At 40.6% G+C, this 26,370-nt stretch overlaps 2 protein-coding genes and 1 long non-coding RNA gene across 12 annotated transcripts in view; 1 reads left to right on the top strand and 2 right to left on the bottom strand.

Annotated features, from left to right (window-relative positions):
* The window catches only part of CG32264 (uncharacterized protein), a 91,634-nt gene extending 74,828 nt beyond the window's left edge, over window positions 1-16,806 (top strand). For 6 of the 9 annotated variants that reach the window (NM_001104025.2, NM_001274446.1, NM_001104024.2 and 3 more), the window contains 6 exons: window positions 7,760-7,993; window positions 8,527-8,772; window positions 9,110-9,476; window positions 12,642-12,994; window positions 13,160-13,436; window positions 14,225-14,415. In NM_001104025.2, coding sequence (NP_001097495.2) covers window positions 7,760-7,993; window positions 8,527-8,772; window positions 9,110-9,476; window positions 12,642-12,994; window positions 13,160-13,436; window positions 14,225-14,240 — 1,493 coding nt within the window. In that variant the 3' untranslated portion in view covers window positions 14,241-14,415. Of the gene's footprint in view, window positions 1-7,759; window positions 7,994-8,526; window positions 8,773-9,109; window positions 9,477-10,065; window positions 10,096-12,641; window positions 12,995-13,159; window positions 13,437-14,224 lie in introns of all 9 variants that reach the window. The other 3 variants (NM_168037.2, NM_168038.2, NM_206268.4) reach the window with 2 other exon arrangements.
* A 108-nt stretch (window positions 16,807-16,914) lies between these two features.
* On the bottom strand, window positions 16,915-17,605 carry CG43089 (uncharacterized protein). Of its 2 annotated transcripts, none has more exons than NM_001300001.1 (2): window positions 17,575-17,605; window positions 16,915-17,521 (listed from the first exon to the last, which is right to left on the bottom strand). In NM_001300001.1, the coding sequence occupies exon 2, from the start codon at window positions 17,497-17,499 to the stop codon at window positions 17,065-17,067; it is 435 nt and encodes a 144-aa protein (NP_001286930.1). In that variant the 5' UTR covers window positions 17,500-17,521; window positions 17,575-17,605; the 3' UTR covers window positions 16,915-17,064. The 2 variants fall into 2 exon arrangements, with proteins under 2 accessions (NP_001286930.1, NP_001246606.1); NM_001259677.1 differs by having other exon boundaries at window positions 17,054-17,521.
* A 5,029-nt stretch (window positions 17,606-22,634) lies between these two features.
* lncRNA:CR45675 (long non-coding RNA:CR45675) lies at window positions 22,635-23,069 on the bottom strand. The gene has a single exon (NR_124773.1). It is a non-coding gene; the product is annotated as a long non-coding RNA:CR45675 (long non-coding RNA).
* Window positions 23,070-26,370: the final 3,301 nt, after the last annotated feature.

The raw sequence follows: 26,370 nt of genomic DNA, 5'->3' as shown, positions 1-26,370 counted from the left end.
TGCCATAAGAGGAATTCCTCGTAAAACTTGTTACCTTGAAACGGAAAACTGTGAAATTTAATGAAATAACCTACCTAAATCGTTGAAATGCGTAGAAACAAGGCTCATTGTCTTGGGAAGCTTGTCGAAAGCAAGCCATTTGTCTGCTCAATTTCGATAAGGACTGGGGAAAATGAAATACAGTTGAGGCAGGCTAAATCGAATTGTTAGCTTAATAAACATTCCTAACTGATTACATTATATTAAATGAAATTTGTATTATTAGAGCTTGATTTTTCAAGTAAGCTTTTTGATACTGCCGAATTTTTCAAACTGATAATTTGTACCATTTTCTGTGATCCTATTCATAGAATCTCGACTGTAGGTGATAGCTGCTAACACACGAGTTTGTCTTTCCGAGCGGAGAATGTAATCATAATTCGGAGTATGCGTTAAACATAACAAAAAATAGCTCAGAGCACGTACGAAACACAAACACACACTGAGAAAACTCATATTGGTGAGTTTTTCGAAAGGGAAAGAGGAAAATGAGGCAAAAAGAGGAGACATACACAGCATTCATTGTGTGCTGGGCGCTTTTCCTGGCCGGGTTAAGCGTTTTTCCTGCAGCAGCTGAGGCTGTGTGTTGTTTTGTTGTTCCAGCAATTGGGTGTGAAAAGCTTTTGGGGGCTGTTTGCCAGCCAGTGTGGGCTCGAGTTTTAGTCCGCAAATATGGCCCTGGGCCAGGGAAACTCGTTTGGCAGCGTTAAAGTGACGCTTACTGTTACTCAACTCGCACCACGTGTTCGTGCAGCCCAGAAACCTCTAACCGAAAACCAGCAAAACCTCTTGCCAAAAAGAGTGCAAAAGACCTAGAACAGGCATTTAAGCCCGTGGGCTCGTTAATGTGCCTAGTTTACTTCAACCGAGTGCCGTTGTCTTGTTTTCAGCCCGTCTTAGCCCTTAGCTGTTTAGGGGCTTTCATTAAATTTAAACCCTAGTCTAAGCATTAGAAAAATCGGCTGAAATGAGTTGCAGACACCCGTGGATTGGTTGCCCCAGACAACAAATCCAATTTGATGAGTTTCCCCTTTATACTTGGGCCATATTTTTATTCTACCATCTTTTTTTTGCGGACTTGTTAGAAGGATTTGGGCCGTGTCTAGAAGTTTTCTTTGATATAAGTGCTCTGGTTTGAAGGTGGTCGACCTATGACAGGTGATTGTGTCGAGTTGAGTGTGTAATCCCGATTATTTGCTTGGTAAATCTGTGAAAACCTTTTAGGGCTCGTTTCAAGCAGCGGTGCTTGATTAATGAGTTAACTTTAAATGGTGTCACTTTGACAAGTGACAAGTCGATTTTGTATTTGTGAGGTGAAGAAATCCTTTTTCGAGCATTGTATCTTTAGGTAAAAAATGTATATTTATTTTTTTCTTAGTGGCAACCATAGAAACCTTTTTTGGTTCTTGAAATATATGAAATAATTTATCAAAGAAAATCACTTAATTGAGTTTGGCCCACGCCTGACAAGCAAGTGTCAAATGTTCTTCGACTGAGACGCAAATGATGATGATGGTTATACATTAAGACTTAATGACAGTTGACGCTCGCTGCAGTTCATTTCTCTATCCTATCCTATATCCTATTTTCTTTGATTTGACCGAGAGAACTTGTCGGTGGTGTTTTGTTTTTAATGGTGCCCAGAAATTAATGTCGCATTGTCGCTTTTAAATTCATATATATTGTGTGCGGCGAATTTTTATTTTCAATCCGAACGGAATGTATAAGCATGTAGACTATATAACGCAACAGATTTATGAGGCGGCAGCAACAAAATTTCAGCTGATACTTTCTTAATTCGATAGATGAAATCAGCACACAGTTATGCAGGGGGAGAAAATAAAAATAAATGTCGTGTATAAAAATGAAAACAAATGAGCAGCGTAGAGCCTAGAGAGTATTAAATAAATTCATTTAAAAGGTCGGACACTAGAAGGTGCGTAAATCTCTCTCTTTGCCTGATTTATGGAGGCTCGAAGAAGAAATTGTTGCATATCGTAAAAAATGAGGCTGGTAACAAAACGAGAAAGCATAAATAACATTTAATTTTTCCCGAACTCGAAAACGAACCCGACCGGGGTAGGCCGAGGAAAAGCATGGAAAATCCACCCGAAAGTTGATGAAAAACCGTTTCGACAGCACAGCCCGCATAAGGAATTGGTCGAGGGAACAAAATAATGCCATAAAAATAAAAATCAACAACGTGTGCGAGTCAGAAACGAGAATCGAGTCGGAAAAAAAGTTATGCCAAAGTTGGTGAACCAAGTTCGAAACTGCGAATGAGGAAAGGTCGGCGGTTCAACTTGAACTGCGGTTTTCCAACATAATCAAAGACTACAACAAGTGCGGGGAAAAACCGGAAACTTTACGAGCCGCACACTCGACACATGGGCAGCAGTCCCTCTTGCTTCCAATTTGCCACGCCCACTTTTCCAGCCCACACACACGCGCGCCACTGCGGTGTAAATTTTATAGATGCGCCCAGAAAAGTAGGCAACGCCAAATGGCATAAAGCGACGGAGAAAGCAGAGAAATTGTGGGTGAGAAAACACAGAATTCCAATTAGAGATTGGGCTAGGCGCAAAAGTCCTCATCGAGAAATGGGTATTCCATTTAATTGGAATATACCACCGACTTTGGTTTCCATTTGCACAAAACTTCTAATTGGAAGTTTTTTTAAATGCTTAAATGGGTAAAAGTTGTGCAAACTGATATCAGATTTTTAAAATCATAAAAAATTACATAACTATTTCTCTAACAGCATTTAAAGCCAATAATCGTATTTTTCAACAGCATCCGCCACTCGCAAGAATGCAAATAAACAGTTCTATATATAAACGAATTTATTTAATGAAAATAAATAGATTTGTCTGTTTCCTAAGCATCCGCTAAAGCCGATAGCATTTTGTCGGATTCCACCCACTTGAATTGACCATTAATCGTCACCGCCGAGTTTTATTTCATTATTTTCATTGCGATGACAAATCTTTGGCAAAGAAATTTCGTTAATGGGGAAGCGAACAAAAAGTAAAGAAATGTTTCTCATGGGCCAAAAATTCGGATGGACTGATGTGGTTATGCTTTTGCGGCATTCGACCTTCACCTTTGTGTACATTTCGATGTGAGGAGGTGAGGAATTTGCTGGATGGGGGTGGTGCTGGTGCAAAAGTGAAAAACTCAAACATTATTCAACTTAAATGTTACAACTCGTCCCGCTGCGTTTGCCATTTGGCTTATAACAATCGCCGGGGTAAACTTAATTTATTTTTAATCGCCTTTTAATTTGGCGCTGCTGCATCGTTTTGTTTACTTTGGATCGTAAAACTTTTAATTGTTCGCTCAGGTATTTGAGCTCCTCCGTGCCTTTCAGCCTGCTGTTTGATGTGTTTATTTTTGCATTAACCTGTTAAATGCCAAACGCATTTCAATCTCGGCCAACGAATTGTGGGGCAATGTGTCGTCGTCGTCGACCGCGGGGTGCAAATTCGTTGGTATGCTGGGTATTTCTTTATATTTTTTTTTAGTCCTCCACTCGCTGTGAGTAGAATATTGAATGTAAACAGCGAAGAAAAGGTCAAAGTTCAGCTATTTTTGGGTGAAATGTGGCCTAAGTGCCTCGAATTTATGCGCCAGCTAATGGAGGTCTATATATGTACTTAGCTGCGAAGCAACAGCTTAGCTGAGGTGAAAGGGCATAAATAAAATCAAACGGGCTATTCAACCCCAATTTGATATAGTTTATTTGCTCAACTTCACAATTTTTCTTAGAGGTATACCGGGCAAAACCCTTTTACGCAGACTGCTGCTGCTTTACATTCAATAAAATTTGCCATTGTCAAGTGCACTTGCTCGAGTGGAAAATGTTTTTCGCTTCGACAAACATGAAAAACTGTGAAAAGACGAATGGCAAATAGAAAATGGTGAATTGCAACGAGTTAACAGCCAAAAGGGTACTTGCAAAAGAGCTTTACATGTCAAAAACACAGACTGATAGGGGAATTTTCATACGACAAGGTGAAAATTTGTGTAAAATCTCAAAATCGCCGCACGAATAGATAGACATTGAGTTTTGAAGTCTTTAATTTACCTCAAAGCATGTAATCTAAAGACTTTAACTTAAAATGGATGTGGATATGAGCATATGAATACAAATCATATATGTAAATGCAAATCACTCTTTCTTTTTGCTGATTCTCATTGAACTAACGAGAGCGAGGTGGGTGCATTAATTAAATTTAATGAATTGTGACAGAGTGTTGATTTAATGCCTGCACAGCCGCTGCAAATGGGCGGGGGTGTGAGATTGTGAGACTTGTAATTGCCAAGTTGTTTGCCGTGCAGCACGGGGCGTATACGTGATGCAGTTTTGTAATTCTAGCAATTTTGGAGGCCAAGATTCCGTTTTCGGAGTGTGGCATATAAATTTTCGCCCAGGGTTGAGTCAAATGCACGTGTTGTTGCCTGATATTCCCCCATTTCTAACCCCCAACAGCTGCTCTTTCTGCTGCTGCTGCTGCTGCTGCTGCTGCTCATGGGCACATGGCGTATGAGTAATGTAATTTCGTTGTGACGTCAAGCTTTCCCTGGGCCTGTCAATCTCCAAAGGATGCCCACATATCTGTGTCCCTCATCATCCGATCGTTCCCCGACTAACATGTTCTCGTGTATTTCCAAATTGTCCTCAAACTCAGTGCTCTGCATACATGCAAAAACTGAAAAAGAGCTATAAAAATTTGCTGAGTGTGGCTTTTTTTTTTGCAGCATTCCCAGGGCTACTTCCTCACTTTTCTCCACTTGCCACCGCAAGTACACAACGCTCATTGCTTATTTATCAAATATCCACACATTGCCTGCAGTCACAGTGGGCCGTCGACTGCCATCCTCTCAACTTTTGTCCCTTTCCGCGTTGATTTGTTGAGTGGGAGCAAAAAAAAGCACTCTTTAAACAGGTTATGCACCGAAAGTTAAAGGAATGAACTAAAAATAAGTTTTTATTTGAGCAAAGAGTTGAGGAAATTTATGCAAACTAGATAATTTCTTCCTGTGTATCTGCTCTTATGCGATTGTATGGGTGGCCGCGCAATTAGTTGCCGGCTGCATAACGAATGCTTCACTGTCTGTGTTTTTTCCGTCGATTTTCACGTAGGGTGAACTGAATTATAAATAAATCTCGGCATTACGTTTAACATGAATCCAAATCCCTCGTTACGTCACTGTGTCGCCCACACAAACATAAACTTTGTTTGCTGCGTGCGAGGAAATCATATTGCGGCTGGCAAACTTTAATTAACTTGCCCTTTGAAATGTTTTCGAGAATCACATTTGACATGATTTTTAAATAATTAACAACGTAGGGAATAATGTAAGCGAAATGTTAACTTGTCTGAAATTAAGGCAACACTTTATGCACTAATTACCTAAAAGCAGACTGTCTGCTGTGTGCGGTGTCCTCTTCACCGAATTTCGCCCATTTGTAATTGTAGGACAGACTTCTTGGGGTAATTGATTAGAGTTTTGTTTTAAGTGTTGGGAAGTTGAAGGCGGGGATCTGGCGATAATGATTTTGGCCATGTTTGTGTTTGGCCGCATCGTGTTCGTTTGTTTGTGTGTGCGTTTGCTAATTAGAGGCCAAACTTTCTGCCTAATTAATGTCATTAGTGTGCACATTGTTCCTCAGACAGCGAGCACAAGAGATGTTCTGATATGGAGAAAACATTCAGATGGAAATGGAAACTAGAGAACGAGCGAGAAAAGCGAAGGAAAACTTTACTTGATGACTTTTCCCGAATGATTACAGAGGACAGCCGGGGATTCAAAGGTCCATGCACTGTGCAAATAAATGTTACTAAATGATATCATAGGATTTTAAATAATAATCTTCCAGTGTGGTTCAAGTTGAATACCCTCAAGATTCCGATTTCTTTCTGTGTAGGAATGAGGTGTGTGGGTGTGTTTTCATCAGATATAAATCCGAAAGATATCCAGCTAATTTAAGAGCCTCACATTGTGTTTGTATTTCAGGCTGTCAGCTCTAATTGATAAATGACCGAGAGCCAGAACATTTTATCTCAATTTGCATAATTGATACTGAATTTTAATTGGTTTCATTTTGCTTATATTAGTTTCAAATTTGTATACATTACCGCTTTATTTAGTGTGCAGCACACAACATTTTCACCTATGTCAAAGTCAAGGCTATTTCATCAGCGGTCTGCCATTTGACAGGCCTCAAATTCCATTGCTCAATAATAAGATTTGCAATTAGATAATTCATCGTTTAGCGACTTTTTCACCTATGTCAAAGTCAAGGAATTTTCATTTGCGGTTTTTCTTTAGACAGCCATCAGATTTATACTTTTCATTTTTTCTCTGGATGTTTTGAACTTGATGCGAAAAATAATTTCATTACTTCAGCTCAGCGCGTCAAACAAAAAACGAAACGAGAAAAATACGCTTTGTTTAAAAACATATTTAGGCAAACACGTCAAGTCTTTCGGAGGCTGGCAATCTGCCAGTGGAATTCGTATCTGTTTCGAATAGTTTGCCGAGGTGCTGACGATTGCCACGCCTCCTGGGTGAACCATATAGTATTTCCGCCTACGGGTAATTTGCGCTGCGTATTTACAGCCGCTTTGATATTTATTTACGTGCGATTAACCCAGCTGGTATGCAATTCGAGTTTTTCTTTGCACATTTGCATTTAATATTCAATGGATTATTCACTGCCGCGGCTTGTTTATGCCACGCAACTTGTTGAAAATTTCAAATTAATTTGCTAGTCTGAACCGCCAATTAATCGTGAGCGATATTTTCATCACTGTTTAGACCATCAGTATATTTTTGTGTGGGAATTGCGCAGGTTTTTCGACGGTTCTTCTTTGGCTGTCTGTCAACCGATCAGCGAAACGTATTTGGAATTTCTCCTTAATTGCTTCTGTAAGCGATCTTCTTTAGATGTCTATTAAGGTTGGAATTTTAATTGCGTGATCTTTGCGCTAATAGTGCGCAAAATAAGATGTTTTCCTCGGTTCTTGTGGTGGGATAATTTCTAAATATAAAGTGGTACGAGAAACTTGGGACTCGGGCAATTTCCGGTCGGTTTGAGGCTTGTTTCGCCCATATATATCTCTTTCTCTTTACCTTTCACTTAAATTTAACGAAAAAATAATGCGCATCCGCCATGTTAGCCCGGGGAAGGACCAAAGTCCTTGCCACAATTTGACCCGGCGGAGTTGGCAGCGCTTAAGCCTTTAACAACAATTAAAAATATTACACTCGAGCACGGAGAAAGTGAACAGAAGCGAGAAAAAGAGTGCAGGGACATGTGTGCACTGGGGAAAAAAGAGGACATTTTGGAATATTACCAAAGGAAGAAAAGTAAAATACATTCAAGTGCAAACTAGTTTTAAATGAGAAAGTTAATGTTGCACTTCTCTTCTCTCGGTGCATAAGAGAGCTTTGTGGCCAGTGAAGTGGTTGCACGTGCAGCTGTCCGCCAGGCAATTTTCCGACTGCCCAAAGGACTCACCGCCAAGTGGGGACCCACGGACCAAAAGCCTCTCTGACCAGCACACACGACAATTAAAGTAAAAGCTTGTCAAGTGCACATACATGCATACGTATATCAGCTGCCAAGTGGATTGTGTGGGCTACTTTAAGCCATAAATTAGTGCTCTCCCCACTCATTTGGCCCTTTCTCTTATCTTATGTATTTTTGCAGAACCAAGAAAAGACAAGACTGATGCACAACAACAACAACACGGAGGCAATGGCACAATATCCACGCCCAACATCGAGCAGCCCACCTGCCAGGGCTCGATGCTGCCGCCCCCCGGAGGCGGTGGCCATCACCAGGTGGACGGGAGTGGCAAGATGGAGCGGCCCAACACGCTCGCCGGCGCCAATAAGCTGACCCGTCGCGGGGTCAACATCTGCTATCACAACGAGCACATGTGTAAGTGCATCAAAAGCATCCTTGAAAAGCGCTTTTCCAGTCATTAGATAATAAGGCATAAGGGCGCAAAAGGGCAAGGGAATTTGAAGAACGAAATAACTAGGCCGAACATAAATTAACATATATACTTTAGAGATGTTTTCATAATGATTTAGTACATAATGTGCCAAAGTATAATACAAAGTATATTAGTTTAGATTTCAATACTTATTGATAGTTTCTTTCTAAACTTGCTTCTCTGATCTAAATGGCTTGTGAACCAGATTTCCCTTGCCCAATCGCCCACTTAACCCACACACCCACACCACCACGCACACACCTAAACAGTCACTCACCCACGCACACATGCACACGTCTCACAGACACATTGGCTAGATTTGAGGAAGAGCTGCTCACTCACTTTCTTTTCTGACTTTCTTTCTATATCTATCCATCTTTTCTATCTACTCTACTTCCTCTCCTCTCTCCGCTGAACTACAAAAAAAAATACCGAAATACGATTGCGAACCAATGTTTTAATTGATCTTAATCAGATGGCGAAGATGGAAAAATGGTGGGTGGTCCGCCGGGCAGCACTCCGCCCCCGTATCCGGGTGGCAAACTACCGCCGGGCGTAATGCTCAGCGAACTGCCGGAGCCGCCGATTCCGCTGTCGGAGATCGGACCGATCCCACCGCCCCCGATGTTCTCCACTCCGAGTCCCACGCTCATCGCAGGACGACCGCACGGGCCAGGGGCCGTCAACGATCAGGATTATCAGCAGGACTACGACTACGATGGTAATTCCCGCCCCTACCCGAACCGAAACCCAACCAAAAATCCCCCACCCGGGAACCATACACCCTTCTAGATTAGCCAAACCTCAGCTCATTAACAAAATCGCGCACTTCATAATGTATGCTAGTTGGGGAGGTTGAAAATCAGTTGATTTGACAATGTTCATGCAAAAAATTATACCTTTGATATATCTTGCTTTCCGAGTATTAAATTGGCTTAGCAGCAAATTGATATCAACACCCCCATAGCTAGTAGTCCCCTTTCCCGACCCCAACCGTATTCCATTAAATTTCACATGTTAGTAATTAGTTAGTAATTTCACACTTTTTCCGCGCACAGATAACGATCCCGATCAGGATGAGCTTGACTCGGACGATGAGTACGCCCCGTATGGTGGCAACCATGTGCGCATGATGGACACGCAACGCGTCGAGGAAATTCCAGCCAAAGAGCCCAAACCAAATGCAGTTCCTCTCAAGTCGGCGCTGAAGAAGAAGGGCGGTATGCAGCCCGCTTCCGCCTCCACGCCGGTCACGCCCACCCAGGAACATGGAGCGGGAAGTGCGGCAACGGCAGCGGCCATGGCAAACAGCAATGGCGGTATTGGCTCGATGGCGGCAGCTGCCGCAGCTGCGGCCCAACAATCCGCCAACCAACGACCGCTGGTCGTTCGCCAGGATGCGGCGGGCAATAACTATTCGCTCAAGTGAGTACTAAATGTTATTACCAAATGAAGCTGGGTGCTATATGCTATTTATGCCTCGAACCAAGAACATATCCCTCGGGAAAGCATAAACAGCGTAATTGCCCTTATAAGTAGAATAATTTTAAACCATTTCACTTAACTCCCCGTTGACCTGTTACGACCTTAATCGCCCTCAAGTTCCCAACGTTTTTTGGTAGTTTTTTATTCAAACACCCAACTAAAGTTTGTTCAACTTCCCACAGAGAGTTTCGTTTGTCTCTCTCTAGAATAATCACAACTTTTTGCCTACTGTTAACTTTGAACCGAAGAAAAGCTCACCAAAAAAATAGTATACCTCCAAACCTTTTGTACTTGTTATGTTTTTATTGTTACGCAAACTATTTTCTATAACAAAACAATTTGTTCTCTTCTCCTTCCTCCCCGACTGCCCCCCGAACACCTATGTTTGTTCTATTTCATATACAATTTCGATTCGATTCGTTTGTGTGTGCGTGTCGATCAACAACAAACCCCATCCACTTCTATATCTACTACTACTACTACTACTACTATCTCGACTAAAACAACCAAATATGTAACGAAATATCAGGCCAATACTACGACCACGGATTAGACTATGGTAAACAATTTTTAGCTAATTTATTTGTAATGTGAAAATCATGAAATCCCAAAACAAAAATGCTTTTAGTGCACCCCCACATATGGCTCTACATTTCACTATCTCTTTCTAAATGTTTTAAATGTCGTTATATAACACCTCCCACACTCTGATGTATAACACTCTCCACCAGCCCTTTCAAAAATAATTCCCCAACAAGAACAAAAACAAAAAAATGCTCTCATTGCATCCTTGCACTTTGCTGCACTCTAACACTCAGCTCCCCATATTTTTGAACAAGTTTTTTTTTTTGTTTTTTTGGGTAAATAAAAGTGAAAGTTTTACAACTTTACAACACTGGTAGTTCTCTTGCGAACACACAAACTCGAACAGTCACCCACACATTCGTACTCTTATTAAATTACTAACTTTTTGCTGCGATTTTCGTTGTTTGCCTCTTATGAGTTTTTCTTTCTTTTTTGCGCCACAACAACACCAACACTCGAGTCCTCTCCATTTCCCCTGTAACTGTGCGTGTCTGCGTGTATGTGTGTGTTCTTCTTTCGTAAAAACTTGTTTTCTCGTTTCTTTTTGGAACTGTTGTCTGTATTTTCCTCTGAGTCCTGCATGTTTCATTTCAAGCAGGAATTTGTTTCAAATTACAATTTGCCCTCCCAGTTTTAATTTGATATTTCCCACATTCGAAATATGCAAAGCAGGAAATGCTAAAAGAGGGTCGCCTAAGAGGGAAATGAGTTTTCCGGCGGTGTGTAGGTCAAGTTTTTTTTTTTCATTAGGCAAACTTTGCCTTTAAGTTTTCAAGCTGAGATATAAAAACTACAAGTGTGTTGAAAGACTGTTTAGTAACAAGTGCTTCGAAATTGAAATTCAAATTGAGTGTAGGACAGAGACAGGCCTCACTCAAATGCCGCCATCGTTTCACATGACGGATATGGCCAACAATTCCTGCACTTTATAACGCACAAAAATCAAATAAAAAGGAAAATATCTGAAAAAAAAGAAAAGTGCACAGTGCGGGGAAACGAAACTAAGGCTCGGCGAAACGTGCCTGGTAAAAAGCGTTTTCTTGTTGTGAGCCCTCCAATATCTAGCCATCTGTACATCCATCATTCTATCGGAAAATGTGAGAGCGAGTTGAATTTATGGTCATATGGCACTATGAATCCATTTTGATGGAGGTTGAATCGCTTGAAATGTGACGGAGATATGTCAGGAAAGAAATGTGACTTTGTGGAGGTTTTGGTTTGGCAGAAGTATTTTAAAAAGACAATATATTCAAATAGTGTTGCATACAAAAATCAACTTTCAAACATATAGTAGAACCTTGGCTTTTAAATTTGATTTAAAAATAAAATAAAAAGGTTATTCTAAAGAAACCGTTACCAAAGCATAGTAATCAGAAATGAGCTAAAAACATACTTCCTTCCATCCTGTAAAAAGTTATAATCTTCACAAGAGATAGAGGCTTCCTGTGTGGCACTTTCAGTTGACTTCCTCGCAGACAGTTGCTAGGAAACTATGTACAATGTGGTGCTTCGTGCCTCAGGGTACGCGTCCTGCGTCACTCATACGCCGCATGGACCGCTTATAGTGTACCACGAAAGACCAGGCTTTGTTCAGTTTTTATCCAATCGTGTTTTGCATTAACGCCCCAAAAGTGCGGCGGAAGCAGCCAACAGGATATGGCATTCGAGGCGGGGGTTTCAAACCTTCTAAAACCCCGACAGCTTTAAGTACACAAAGTCAAACACATGAGCGTCGTACGTATATGCATGTGTTTTGCATATTATTTTCATGGGTGTGGGTTGCCAGATGTGCACTCCACGTGCCGTTTGCCGTTTGCAAAAAAAAAAAGAAGAATATAAAAGAAATGAAACTGCCGCAGCAGCAATGGAAAATAAAGAGGTGGAAAAACATTTTCCCTTTTTTTTCTCGGCTGGGTGACAAAACTTAAAGGAGAAAGAAGGAAACATATAGACAAGATACACGTGTGCTTACAATAATAGGATAGGAATTTAATCTCGTGGATGTAAATTAGTCGGAAAAGATAATGGGTTTTTTATTCAAATTACTTCAATTATAATTTAAAATGGTAAAATAATAAATGCAATTATTATTAAATGCAGAAAAGCGCGCCAATTAAGTGCGATTAAATATGCAAAACAGGCATTAAAAATCTTTTTATTATTCGCTACTATTTCGCGTGCCACTGTAGCTGTAGCCAGTGGATGATAGAGAAAGACCTAGTGCTGTGTGAACGTGGATGAATAAATTTAACACATGCAGGGATATTTATGCACATGTGAGTGCCAGAAGCTGGCTAAATCTGGCAGATTGCCTGGCCAAGATTGCGGCAAAGGAGGAAGCGGACTCAGAGGAGAAAGGACTGAAATGCATGGGCTGTTTTGTAGTTGCCAGTAGTTACTGTTTGTGGCTGTGTTGTGAGCAATGTGATGCGATGTCTGTTTGTAGTGTTTAATGCGACTGACAATGACATAATGCTAATGTGCCCTAATGTGACGCCTCCTTTGATGCTTAACCCACAGCAGGCAGCAAATGTTCAACATCCAATTGCCGTGCACCGTGGAGAACAAGGAGAACGCCCGGCCATTTGTGATACGCGAAAGCAGCAGCGATAGTGACGACAGCGATGGCCATATCGTCTACAGGGACGAGGACAACGACAACACCCGGCTGGCCAAACTGGCCCGCAAGGAGTCGCTGTCCCTGAAGCTGCAGCTCCGACCGGACAAGCAGGACCTGATCAACCGCAACATCCTGCACCAGGTCAACGACAACGAGCTCAAGGAGTCCAAGGAGGCGATCGGAGCACGCCTCATCCGGCGGCTGTCCATGCGACCCACGGCCGAGGAGCTGGTCGAGCGCAACATCTTGAAAAGTGAGTAGATAACGGGAGCTGAATGCCGAACTAAATTCAAGAATTTAATCATCAATACGATTTGACGTACTACTTGGGCAACCATGAGAATACTTAGTAGGCATTCAACTTCCTCGATTATATTTATTTGATTTTACCTAATGTTCCTCGCTTTTTGCCGTGCAGCTCAATCACCCGCCGAGGAGAAGAAGCAGAAGGAGGAGAAGAAGTCGTATCTGTTGCGCAAACTCAGCTTTCGGCCGACCGTCGAGGAGCTGAAGGAGAAGAAGATCATCCGATTCAACGACTACATCGAGGTCACGCAGGCCCACGACTACGATCGGCGGGCGGACAAGCCGTGGACAAGACTGACGCCAAAGGACAAGGCCGCCATTCGCAAGGAGCTGAACGAGTTCAAGTCCTCCGAAATGGCCGTCCACGAGGGCAGTCGGCATTTGACGAGGTATGGACTGTAATCCGGCTAGAATTTTGGGAGAATAAATAGCTTTTAGGGAAAATAGTTTAGAATTGTCAGGGCAGGATATAAGTGTCATTTATATGGCTAGAACCAACTAGTTACTTTTGAAGATATATTTATTTTTCAAATTGAAAAAAATGACCATATTAGTTTTGTAGCTTTTCGAAATAATTAGACTGCCTGATGTAGAGTAATTGACTTTGCCAGGGTATTTCGCGCATCGGTGGCCAAGGACAAGCTCTGTGTGTAACTGGTTTTGCAAATTGGTCCCGTGGGTGGGTGGGTGAGGTCGTCTGTGGCTGGTTGGATGGCTAAGTTCTGGGGCCAAAGCAATCTCGCAATTGAGACATACCCAGTGTACAGGCCCCGTGAATTATGTAGCGGGCGTGTCCTTGCGGCCAAATCGAATGGCCAAAAAGTGAGCCAAGCAAAAAATTGCCAATGCCAATGGCCAGTGAAGTGTCACGTGCAGTTTCGGCCACCAGTCACCGAGTCGAGTCCCTTACAAATGTGTTTTGGCGATATGCAGTCACAAAGGATTCGGTGGCGGCAACGTTTTTCCATTTATATTTCCATTGCATTTTTTGCAGGTTCTCTTTTTCTACTTTGTGCTTTGTTCTGGGGGAAAGTGTGTAATGGCTTTTGGATTTTGTGCGCTGCCAATGGCCAGTTGCACTTAATGCTTAAAGAGCTTAGCGACCTGCCACACGCCATTTAATTCTATTTCCAGGACTGGGCTAAAAACAAAAACTAATCAAAACTTTCTCTTGCAGATTCCATAGGCCATGACGATTGCAATGGCAGCAACTTTCCAGCAAATTACAACAGCAACCGAAGCAGCAATTGTATTTCATGCAGCATAAAATTGTCAACAAATGTTTAAAAGCAAAAAATTAAGCCAGCAAACTAAAAACGAAGGAAACTTTCAACGCAAAAAAAAAGCAAGCATAGAAATGCAAAAATTAAAAAAAAAAAAAAAAAATATCACAAAAAAAGAGGAAGGAAACATGAGAAAGCGAAAATGAAGATGGAAGGGCCACATTCAAGAACATAATTGATAATTTAAGATTTCTGTTGATCATAGCGAGAGTGCCGCTCGGTTTTCTAATTTTAAGTTCTTTGTTTCACCTTCTTTATTTGTTAATTGTGTGTAAATAAATTCCTTTCGATATTCATGCCAATTTCACAACGCAAATCAAAATATCAATTCGTCTTTTGTAGAAATGTTAAGTCGCTTTTTGAGTCAAGGCAATTATGTATTATATTATATAAAATTTAACGATTAAATAACAAGGAGAAACACTAAATGATATTCGATTAAATATTTACATTAAAGAAAAATGGCTGAGAAAAATTCATTAAAGCTTAGGCATTAATTTACACTTACTGTTGCTTTCCATAAATTTTTAATTTTTGAATTAAGCCAACTAAACAATACAAAATAAAAGAAATACCACAAAACAAACAATTCTAAACGAAAAATTATGTTTTACAATTAAAATACATATATTATTGTAAAAAGCTTAAACGTAAACAAAAAAACAACACATTAAACTTAGAACTACCACATATGCGATAATACGGAAAAATAAATTCTAATTTTTCGAAAGACATGTTTACGAAAGATAATTTTGTTGTTTTAATTTTTTTCCAGTCTGAGTTTTCCTAAGTTTCATTTTCGATTGTCTTCAAACATGTACATACATATCGCCAAAGAAAATTTGCAAATCTAAAACTTATCGTGGAGAGATAGGAAGGAAACCCAAAATGCAGAAAAAAGCATGCTCAAGCTGAAACAGAATGGTACGGGTAGTAAAAAATACCCAAACGTATATAAAACTCTAATAATAAATGGCAACAAAATATCAGGAAAAATAAACTGAAGCAAGTTGGACCCAGAACGAAGTTTTTTAGTGAGGAGAACACAAGTAGCAGAAAAATTTCAAACTTAAGACGTAAGTCACGTAACCTAAAACTTTTTAGAGACAGAGTACAGAGTTCGGAACCAGATGGAACAACATCATGATGAATATTTATTTTGTAAAAGCAGGGAAAAGCGAAACTGAAACTTTTACTCAAGCATTCCACATAGTAAACTTAATCAAGACGAAAATATGGAAAATTTCCAAAACAAAAACAAAAAAAAAAAAAAACAAAACAAAAAAACAAAGGCAAAAGCAAAAAATTGTAAATTTTGAGGCAAATGCAAATTGAAATGCTCGCGCGTGCTCGTGAATATCTAAACTTAAAAGACGTAAAGTAAATGTAAAAGTAAACTAAAGTTAAACTAAAGCGTAACGTAACGTAATGAACTCCGTTTCAAAGGACACTTAGTAAGATACAGATACAGATGCAGACACAGCATATAAATTAAACAAGCAACTTATTTCGAATACACCCGATTAAGGGATAAGCCCGTGGACATTAGTTTATTGATAAAGTGGCGCTTCCTTTGCAAGTTTAACACTTCTAAGCCGAACAGCAGGAGACTTGTAATGTTTTCGGCTTTTGGATAATCCACGGAATCGAAACTAAAGCAGTCCTTCGTTTCAATCCGAATCTGAATCTGAATCTCTCTCTATGTCTGCCTCTTGCTTCAAAGCGTTGCATTGTCAAAGTTAAGCAATATAAATTGCATATATACATATAAACAAATATATATATAAAACGGAATAAATAAATTATACATATTTAATGACTATACAAAGGCCGAATATATATATGTATATATTCATTTATGTATACACCTATTTATATGAGAGGAAGCAGCCGAAGCTGAAGCTATACAAAACTCTATCAATATGGGATAGCATAGTTTACACTTTTTCTATGGAGCGATTTATAGTGTACGATACACAAGAATTAGAGCAGAAGAGCCAGAGGCGTCGTCGGTTTCGACCCCTTCGAACTCCCCGAGCAATATGCATGCGATATACGCGGTATGCCATAGTCGAGCTATCTAGAACCGACTTTCGTATTACAGCAGGGCCTTTCCTCCTCGATCCCCACCAGTTTTCGTTCTTCTGCCATTGGTTCTTCCTACTCCCTATTTTTCGACACATCTTTGCCAAGTTCTGCAGTTGCAGAAACAAAAGTAAATACGAAGAATAAAACCAAAAGATCTATAGCAATAACTAAGAACACCATGAGCGATTAAAGAGAAAGAGTTTTTGGGCCCAGGCCGAAGTAAGAAAAAAAAACCACAGAAAAGTTGTGAAAATTTGAAAATGCGAAAAGTAAAGAAGTTAAGTACAGTAGAGGAATAAGTGTAGCGAGAGTTTTGGCAAATAAAATGCAGAGAACACAAACAACAGAAAAATAATGAATAATAATCACCGACAAATTGAGATTTAATAAAGATTTAATTACTTACAAAACTTTTAAGGTGGTTTTGTTTATAGTTAAAGAACGCACTTTCCATCGATGGAAACATATTTTTTTTATTTAAGCAAACGAATCATTTACACGATCATTTACATCAGATACAATTAATTATAATTAATCTTGTAAGATACTTACAAGCTAAATTACATTATAATTTGTACACCATTCACACATTTCTGAGTACGATTTTCATAATTTTGCTAAATGTGTTTTTTAGTCATCGATGATTTTACACTTTATTCCAAAAAAACTTTCTACGTATCTCTTCGACACTTTCACATTCATTTAAAGCATCCGCCATGAGATGTGTGCTGATCAGCAAAAATTTCTCCATTTGCAGATAGTCGGCGGCAAGGATGATTTGCAGCAGAAACTGATGGTTGGCATGTTCCGCCGTTAGCAACTGCTTAAGTTTTCTTTTGCCCATAGTGAGAAGATTTTCATCTAGATTCTGCACAGATGTCCACCACTTGATTATAAATCGAAGGTTTTTGGCATCGACTCTCGGTAGAGGGATAACATCATCGGTGTGCAAATTTTTCTGTCTCTCCTGCATTATCATATTGCGCACGGGGCATATCTGTAGAGCAAAGCGCATGTCCACTGTATGAATGACACCATCGTTGGTCTGAAGTTGAATTGCTTCTGAAGAAGAGGACGACATTTTGATAAGTGCTAAAAAATGCCTTTGAAAAATAATTTTCAATGTTTGCTGATATTGTTAAAATACTAGGTATACCTTTGACTTGTAGCAAATGCCAACTTAGTTTGAGAAAAAACATCTTAGAGGCCGTAAAAAGTCTACAACAGTTTCGTATTTATTTTTCTTTGCTACAAGCCTATGGCATAAATAAGACATTGAGCAAAACAACTTAAAGATTTCGTTTCTTTGGCGACCGCCTAAAAATATGCTTCACGAGCCGCTTAGGTCCATACATAAGCCGCTTGTCTACTTTTGTGAATCGATGTACTTTCCTATTTCCCACAGATTTTCCGGAAAATCCGCCTAAGCTCTTTTGCGAATTTCCCTCGTTTCATTCATATTCCGTTTAGTCAAAACGGATGGCATTCATTCATGAATTCCATTGCGTTTTCCTCGGCCGTTCTCCACATATTTTACATGCCACGTACCACCGGTGGTTTTGTGTATCTCAGTATCTTTGCATCTCGTGGCATCTGCGTACGTGCCAGAGCAGAAAAAACACCAAGTAAGCCAGGTGAGTAGCAGGGCGAGGAGGTGAAGGGCCTCAGGTGAGGCGACACCAATCACAATCATCATAAGACCATCATGCCATCGCCATGCCAGTTGATTATGATGAGCTCTGGAGATTTTTCCAGTCGAGTGCCTGGGCCTTTTTCAACCGAGGCTCTTTACTCGCGAAAGTTTTATCGCCGCGGCGAGATTCTAACATTTTTGTGTGCATTCCACTTTGGTGCGTTGCGGTTCCTCCGATTTCTCAAGAGTTTTTCGCTCATAAAACGTACTCGAACTCATTAAAACGCGCACTCTGATAACTGAGATGGCCAAAAAAGCAAATTGGACACCGTCAACTGGTGCCGGCATACTGCGATGGAATATGGCTACACTGTGGACTTTTCGTTTTACTTTCAAGTTTATTGTTCTGGGAGTTGAGTTTTCTTTTATGAATGTTTTACCAACTAGTAACGAATTTTAAAATATTTTTAGATATATTAAATATATTTTAATTTATTTAATTTGTTCTACATTTTGTTCACTTCACACATTTATTTATTTCTCATAACTAGTCTGGAAACTAGTTTTTCGCCGGGTGTAAAAGCCGACGTGTTTGCATGTGCGTCTTGCTGCTGATTTATTTGATGGGCAGTTAGAGGTGATGTTCTTGCTGTTGGGGGAGCACGTTGCAGGTTCTTAAAATGGGGCAGACGGCGGAAAGACTCAGCCAGCTTTCCAACTGCCAATTAGCCAGGTTCACGTGTGTGTGGGAAAACCAGGAAAAGTCCGAAAGCCTGGAAGAAATAATCCCATAAACACCCGGCGATCGAAGGGTAATGAAGAGATCCATTCCTTTCGGAAATATCAGCAGGCCTATCAGTTGTCCTGGAGCAGTTTTGCGAGCACTATCAATCCTCGCGTATCTGGACAATCGGTTAACACTTCAGCATCGATGTGCCTTACAGTGCTGTCCATTGTTTTGGGTCAGCCTGCCTGCATTTTGGCCTTTTTTTTTCGTTATTTGTTATTTTTTTTGGGGAGACGAAGGAAATTTGCATTTGGCCTGTTGGCCAGGTTCGCGACTCCGTGGAAGTCGCCCGTTTGTCCCTGGGCTTTCTTTATGACCCGACTTGCAGTTTGCAGTTTACAGCATGCCGTTTTTCTTTTCTCTTAGTTTTGCATCTTTTCTGTTCTTTTTTTTTTTGGTTTTTTGCTTATTTATATGTATACATTTTTCACTGTGGCCTTTTGTTCGGCCAGGCCGGCAGAGAAAAGTTTATTTGATTCTATTTTCATTTTATTTGAATTGTGTTGTGGCTTTTATGGCTCGACTTTGCGCCGAGATTTGTTTGTGAAAGTTGGCCAATATCGATGAGGAGGCTCCTCTTGTCTTGTCTCCTTTGTTGGGGCTCTTGGTGGCTTGGTGGTGATTGTAAAACAATAAAAGCAACACCTGACTGCCGTTTGCCAACAATGGCGACGACTTTGTTGGTGGCCGGGCGGCCAACAAATGCCGGATAGATTTTATCTGGCTCTATGCTCCTGGCCGCAAACTCCATGCTCTGGCCATTTTTGGCCAAAAACAAAACATGCTTATTGTTTGTAGATTTCCCGCAGTGTTACCCCAAACATTTCAATTGCGTTTGGATGCGTTTTTTGTCTTAAATCTAATTTGGAAGCTACTAAAGACATAACATATGAAAAATCGTAGCAGCTTATAAATTATTTATTTATATGCCATTCACATATTTTCGTTTAATGGCCAATTTTAATGGCATTTTTCCTGGCGAACAAATTACTGGAAAGAGAGATGCATCGGGCTGAGCCGAAATTAAATCTAAATCTAAATAAATAAAAATCGTGCACTGTTAAGTGAAAGGCATCGACGACGATCTGTGTGCAGTTGCAAATTTAATCAATTGATGAGGCAGTTGCAACTAGCAACTTGCAGGTTGCAGGTTGCTGGTCCATTGCTTTTGTTTGTTGTTTGTCGATGGCTGCCAAGCAATTTGGATTTTGTGGCACCAACTGTAGCGGCCGCAAAATAACAACGATCCTGACCAGAAAGACATTTACATTCTACTGTTTTGGCTGATTGTTGTTGTTGTTGTTGTTGCTGCTGCTGCTGCAGTTGCCACCGCTGCAAGTGTCGCTGGCACATGCAACAACAGCAACGGCAGTGCAGCACCAGCAGCAGCATCAGTGCAACTGCAACAGCAACATCAGCACACTTTACACGCTGGAAACCGTGACTTTAATTTTCTTTTTACTCCCTCTCAACGTTTCAGTTTTTTGATTTGTTTTCCCCCTCGTTTTCTAATTTTTTGCCATTTTATATAATTTCAAAATTCATTTCCCAATGGCCGCGCTTTTCATTAAATCGCCTCGCAATGTCGCCAATAGTCTTTTGCCCGTTTTTGTGCCGCTGCAACATGGTTTTTTGTTCCAGCGACTTGGCCATTTGGCTGCCAATGCTTTTAATTTGTAATTACATTGCACACTTTACTTTCGTTTGTCCGGCTTTGATTTATGGCCCACAGAAATAAAAGTCCAAATTGCTAAATGGCAGGCATTGGCCAAATGGAATCGTGAGTGAAGTCACAAAGCGCTTGTCAATTTAAGTCAGGCAGCAGCGATCGTAAATGAAAGATTCAGAATAAGCCAAGAGATGGGTCAGCTGGTCTTTCTCTTATTTTATATACTTTATACATTTCCTTTCTGGACTGGGAAAACACAATGATAGAAAGTGTAATATAAAATCCTTTTTATCTATATCAGCGTAGTTATATCTTAGAATTATAACTTACCATCAAATCCTCTTTAATAAACATGTCATAAATTATTGTACCTGCTGTGCTGTCTTTGCCATCAATAAATAAGCTCATTAACTGGTAAAAACTTGCTGTTGCCGTTGTCTTTCACTTGACACTTTGTGTTGCTGCACTGTGGCAGCAACACGCAATTGCAGCAACTCAACAGCAACACCCACTCGTTTTCAGAGTAGCAGCCAAGCGATACACATACACACGGGAAAAGTGCAACAGTTTCAAATCGCTTCTATTGACAACTGCAACAAGCAATGCAGTTGCATTGCAGTTACGGCCGCAACATGTTGCTGCAACATCGCGCAGACCCATTGATTAGGTGACCCTTGTAGTGGTCGCAGCTTGTCTTCCCGCTGTCTCGTGTCTTGGCCCCAATTGTCAATGACTTTAGCTGGTTGCCAGTGGCATGTTGCATGTAGCTGTTGTCTTGCCATTGATTGAATTACATACAAGCTCTCCCTTGGAGACCTTTAGCCACCAACGCAAAAGGCGAAGAGTCAGGCCGGTAAGCCAGTTAATTAGCAGCTAGTTCAGCAGGCTGTCCTTGTGCCAAATGTGAGTGGGTTGCACATGATGTGGGATCAGAAGCAAGCCAAGAAAATCCAATCAAAGCCGACTCAAGGATGTTTATATCTTCGCCACTCAAGATTGTATCTTTATCTCTACTTTTATATATATATTTCAGTGAGCATTGTGCACATAATCCTGTCTTTTAGATAACTTTCAGCAGCCGTTTCCAATTCGCAATCCTTTAAGCCGCTTTCAATGCGAATGGACAGCAGATACTAGATCACCATTAGCATTGCCTGCGCCCCAATCACTCACTGTCCAATTACGTAAGGCATCAACCTCAGGTAGACTGCTATTTTCCCGTTTTTCCTCCTATTTTCTGCACCCCCTAGAAAACCGCATTCGACAACGAACTTGTCCTTAAAATGTCAGCCAAAGTGTTCATTAATCTGTGCCCCTCTCGCTCGCACATTGTCTATCTCCCTCGTGCTCCATTTTGTTTACGATTGTGGCGCGTGTGTGCGTGTTTGTATCTGTGTCTAGTCATTGATCATGAATTCCATGAGCTTGGCACTCGCTGCATGCGTCATTCAAAACGGCTACCCCGCCTGCCTGGTACACTGCAGAAAAACGAATGCAAGATAAATAATACGACAAATGCCAAATATTTACTACATCCTATGTGCATTATTTGCACACTTTATATTCTTATGCGATATATATGCCTCCTTCATTCGCTATTCTAAAGAATTAACTCATTTGCGTACTAGCCAATTGAAGTTAAGAGTACTTAATTTTTCTTACTGTATCCATATGCATATGCCACCACCACCAATTGGCGACACAATTTTTGCTGTCTTTGGCATGTGCCACCCCCTCCCCCTGTGGTGACCAAAAAAAAAAAAAAAAAAAATAAAGAACCGCAGCGCAACCTACGCAAGAAAAATAATCTCTTGCCTGTTGCCAGTAGTTTGTAATTTTCATGTAGAAGTCGCGCCAAATGCAAAATGGCCCTGCGAACAGCGGCAACAACAACAAGAGCATTGAATGACTGACGGGCTGGCACGCCCCCTCAGGGTCCGACGCCCCCTTACCTATATGAATAAGCCAACCATCAATCTCAATTGCTTCGCGTTCTCATATGCGACTCTTCGATCATTTTGCTGGCTGACAGGCAACAGGAACCCAACAAAAGGCAACAACGGTAATAAAAATTGCAGATTTGTCACAGCAATTGTTGTTGTAGCTGTTCGGCCGATATTCTGGTTTATTCGTTTTTTTTTTCGTGATTTTTTTGCCAACATCGTGTGGCTGTAATTACTTTTTATGGTGGGTATTTTTATTTATTTCTTAAAGTTTTCGTACTTGGCTTGCCTTTTATTTTCTGTTCCGTTCTGAAGTTATCTCGCCCAAATGTCTACGCGTGATTAAACGCTTAAGTTGCCAGATATGATATATCCCAATCCCGGAGAGCCTGTCGCCGTCTGTTCTCCTCCGATCTGACATATATGTAGATATAGGACCAGATAGCCGGGGTTTGTCTTCTGGTTTTCGAAAGTCTGCGACAGTGGCTGCCTGTCGATGTTTGTTGTCTGTTTCTTGTCCTCCGTATACAATTTATTCAACTAGAGCTATGAACCTTAAATAAATTGTAATATATAAAATTAATTGTATGGGTAACTAGACTAGAATTTAATGAAAGTTAGTGAAATATTTGAAATTTTTCTAATCTATGGAATATTTCTTTAAAATATTGAAGAATATCACTTGACTTTATCAATCAAAAGCCCTCAACAAGTTGCTTATCACGCCCTTCGATCATGTTAAAACAACTTTAGGGTATTATTCAAATGAGGAAATGTTCACACGCTCACCTCTCGAACTTCAACTGAAAATGGGGACTTTTAAGCATAGTTTAAGGCTTTATTTAGCGCCCACATCTGACACCCTGTAAAGTCGTCACTTCACGCTTAATTAGGCGCATTGTACAAATAGCTTTATCGATGGGGCTTAAAATAGGCTTAAACTAAAGACATAAAACGTGCTCTGGTGGGAGAGATGTGACTATGAGCCAACCAAAAATGGTCAAAACATGAAATCCTATTAGACAAATTGAAATTACAAATGAGACAACAACGAAATTAATTTATTAATTAGTCACACTCCATTATGGTCAGACAAAGGTGGTGATTGGTGATGGGGGAAAGGGGGAAAAAGACAGTAGCCAGCGACATAAAATGCTGCCCACATGCGTTGGTGTTTCGGAAAATACTAGACAGATGGAGTTGATAGTGCACTGGAAAAAATTATCTATAAATGTGTCAAAATCTAAAATTTTTCTCTGTCTTTAGAGTATCAATATATTTTCAACTTTTAGTTGGTTTTTCCTTGTGCAAGCTCCAAGTCGGAGTTGTCGTAACCATTTCTGGTGTGAAAATTCCAGAGATCCAATTCAAGGCACGCAATTCAACTGGCTGCGAGTGCGGAAAACTTTCTGTGTGGGTTGCTGTTCTCTCCAGCGGACTGACATAATCGACGATAAGCGATCGCTAATTAAAATTATTAAAACCAGAAATGAGCGGCGGACAATGAAAATGAAATTTGTGCCATTCTGGAGTCGCCTATCCGGGTATCTCTCTGCGATCTGGGGTTCCATTTTGGCCCGTTCTCGGACAGGTTGTTGGCAAGACAATTGCCGGTTCCCATTGCCAAAGGAGTTATCATGGGAAACCCACGGCGAACCAGCATTTGGTTCATTTCTATTCCAGCCTTCATCATTATCAAGTCGGCTCACAGAGATAGCCAAACTTGGGCGAAGTGAATGCTCGCCGCTCCAAGGAGGCAATTTGGCCAAAACGAGTGGTCCAAAACGCTAATTAAGACTTTTTCTGGGTGTCAGGCTCTATACCTGCCGAGCATAATTCATATCTGGAAATCTGGGCCTCCTCATATTTCGGCTCAGTTCAGTTCAGTTCGCTACGGACTTATACAACCATCGCATTTTGGGGAGAAAGTTTTTTCTGGGGTCTCGAAGCATTTTGTATTTTTAGCGCCATAAATAAGCGTTTTTATTAATGGCAGCCCATTAACCCCGACTAATTAATTAACAAATCCCAAAATACATATCCACCGGCAAAACAAATAAGCCTGCTGCGGTCCAAAAAGTAACATTCAAACTGACTGAAGACTGTCCGATCGCAAGATGTTGTTCCCATCCAAAGTCAGCCGATGGTGATGAGTTTTCAAATGATGCGTATCAATTTTATTTGAATTTTTTTCATATCAAATATTTATGAGCGCTCGTTAGATCATTCATAGCCGAAAACTACACAGAGTTTGGCTTTGAAATTCAGTTGGCTGGCTTCGTAGGCAAAGCTACCATCTTCACTTCGGCTATCAACGATCGGAGTTTGAAGATCCCATCCCAACCATTGTACCAATTTTTTTTTTCTGCCAGCATCTTTTCAACATAAATCTGTAGAACGCCCACGTTCGTCTGAGTTCGATTTCCAAAGTTGCTTTTTGTTTTGTCTCAGCTCGACTAATTTGCGGTGCGTGGAATTTTCGGTTTTCTTTCATTGTCAAAGTGTCTTCTCGATTTGTGAAAAGCGTTTAATAAATGCGGTAATAAATATTTTCGACTGCGGCTGACGTAGACAATGGGCCACATTTCACTTCGATGGGCCCGATGAAAAAGGCCTGTGGATTATTCAGAGTGCGGTGGCTTATAAAAAATTCATTCAGGCAATTGTCTGCGTTGCAGATTATCTGCAATAAGTTCCCTCCCACAGGTCAAGCGTGCACATCAATTACTTTGGCACAGGCCCAAAAGATTTTAGGCCCGGGAATCTAGACAGGAAACGCACACAGATACCGCTTGTACAGATACCGGCACACAGATACACACAGTCACACACTATCCAGCACTTTGTTGACCTCTCAATTTAACGCTTATAATGCCAGGAAATGCCAACTTTAAGCAAGACACCAAACAGAAGAGGATGATCATGAGGCTGCGGAGACTGCAAGTACACTTTTAAAATATTGATAGTGAAGCGAAAATGGGGAACAAAAAAAAAAAAACATTTAAAATACAAAATTTAACATGGTATAAAATGTTCAGAAAACCATAGGCGAAGTGTTTAAGGGTTTTAACTATTCTGTGAATAATTCAATACCTCTTTAATGAAGTCCTAATATCGACCCGATTTTTTCGCCCAGTGCTCACTATCCGCTGAGCTTGTCTGTTGTCTATGGAGAGTCACTTGATCTCGGTGTTGATTGTGCGTTGATTGTTTTATTATGAAGATGTTGATGGAGACTCCATAGTTATGGCTGTATTATTAGGCTTATCATATGCAACCCACTCGCGAATCTCCAATGAGTTGTCAATAGTTTGGCGAAAGCTTATGAAACCGCCTGACCTGTCAACTTTTGATGGAATCGCTGGGATGCTCACATTCCACTGACTCGTTTTCATTTCTATCCTGCCTGCTGGTTACCATACCTAATTAGCCAATCCATTAACTTTGCCCAGGCCATGTTGACACCAAAGCGCCAACAAACGGCCATTAGGCGACTGTCAATGCTTTTATAATATCACTTTTTATAATTCTCGTTGCATTTTTCCACCGCTGCAACATTTCATTAATCGAGTCACGACATTAGACATTCAACAGGCCCGAATGCAGGCAGCTGGAGCACTATGGCGTATGGCACTATATAGCTGAAAATTTTACCAAGCCAGCCAAAAATTGCTTTGACAACTTTATCGCTGCACAGCATCGACAACAGGCGACGTCAAAAAAGCATTTGCTGACAGTGGAAGGGGAAAATCAGGGAGGAAAATGCTGGAAAATCCAAAAGGGGAATATTTCCCAGCCCGGCAGCGACTGATAAACTGTCAACTGTGTGGCCCTCAGCCCAAAAGGGAATCTAAATTAAATCAAATAATCGACCTCAGAGATTTTTCTGATTCACCAAACAAAAGACTCAGGCAACAAAC

Source organism: Drosophila melanogaster, chromosome 3L, assembly GCF_000001215.4.
Source record: "Drosophila melanogaster chromosome 3L".
Taxonomy (NCBI): Eukaryota; Metazoa; Arthropoda; class Insecta; order Diptera; family Drosophilidae; genus Drosophila; species Drosophila melanogaster.
This window is presented reverse-complemented; position numbering and strand designations above follow the sequence as displayed.

Excerpts from the sequence above, each read along its gene's own strand:
- CG43089 (NM_001300001.1), bottom strand. The coding sequence starts at position 17,499 with ATGTCGTCCTCTTCTTCAGAAGCAATTCAACTTCAGACCAACGATGGT.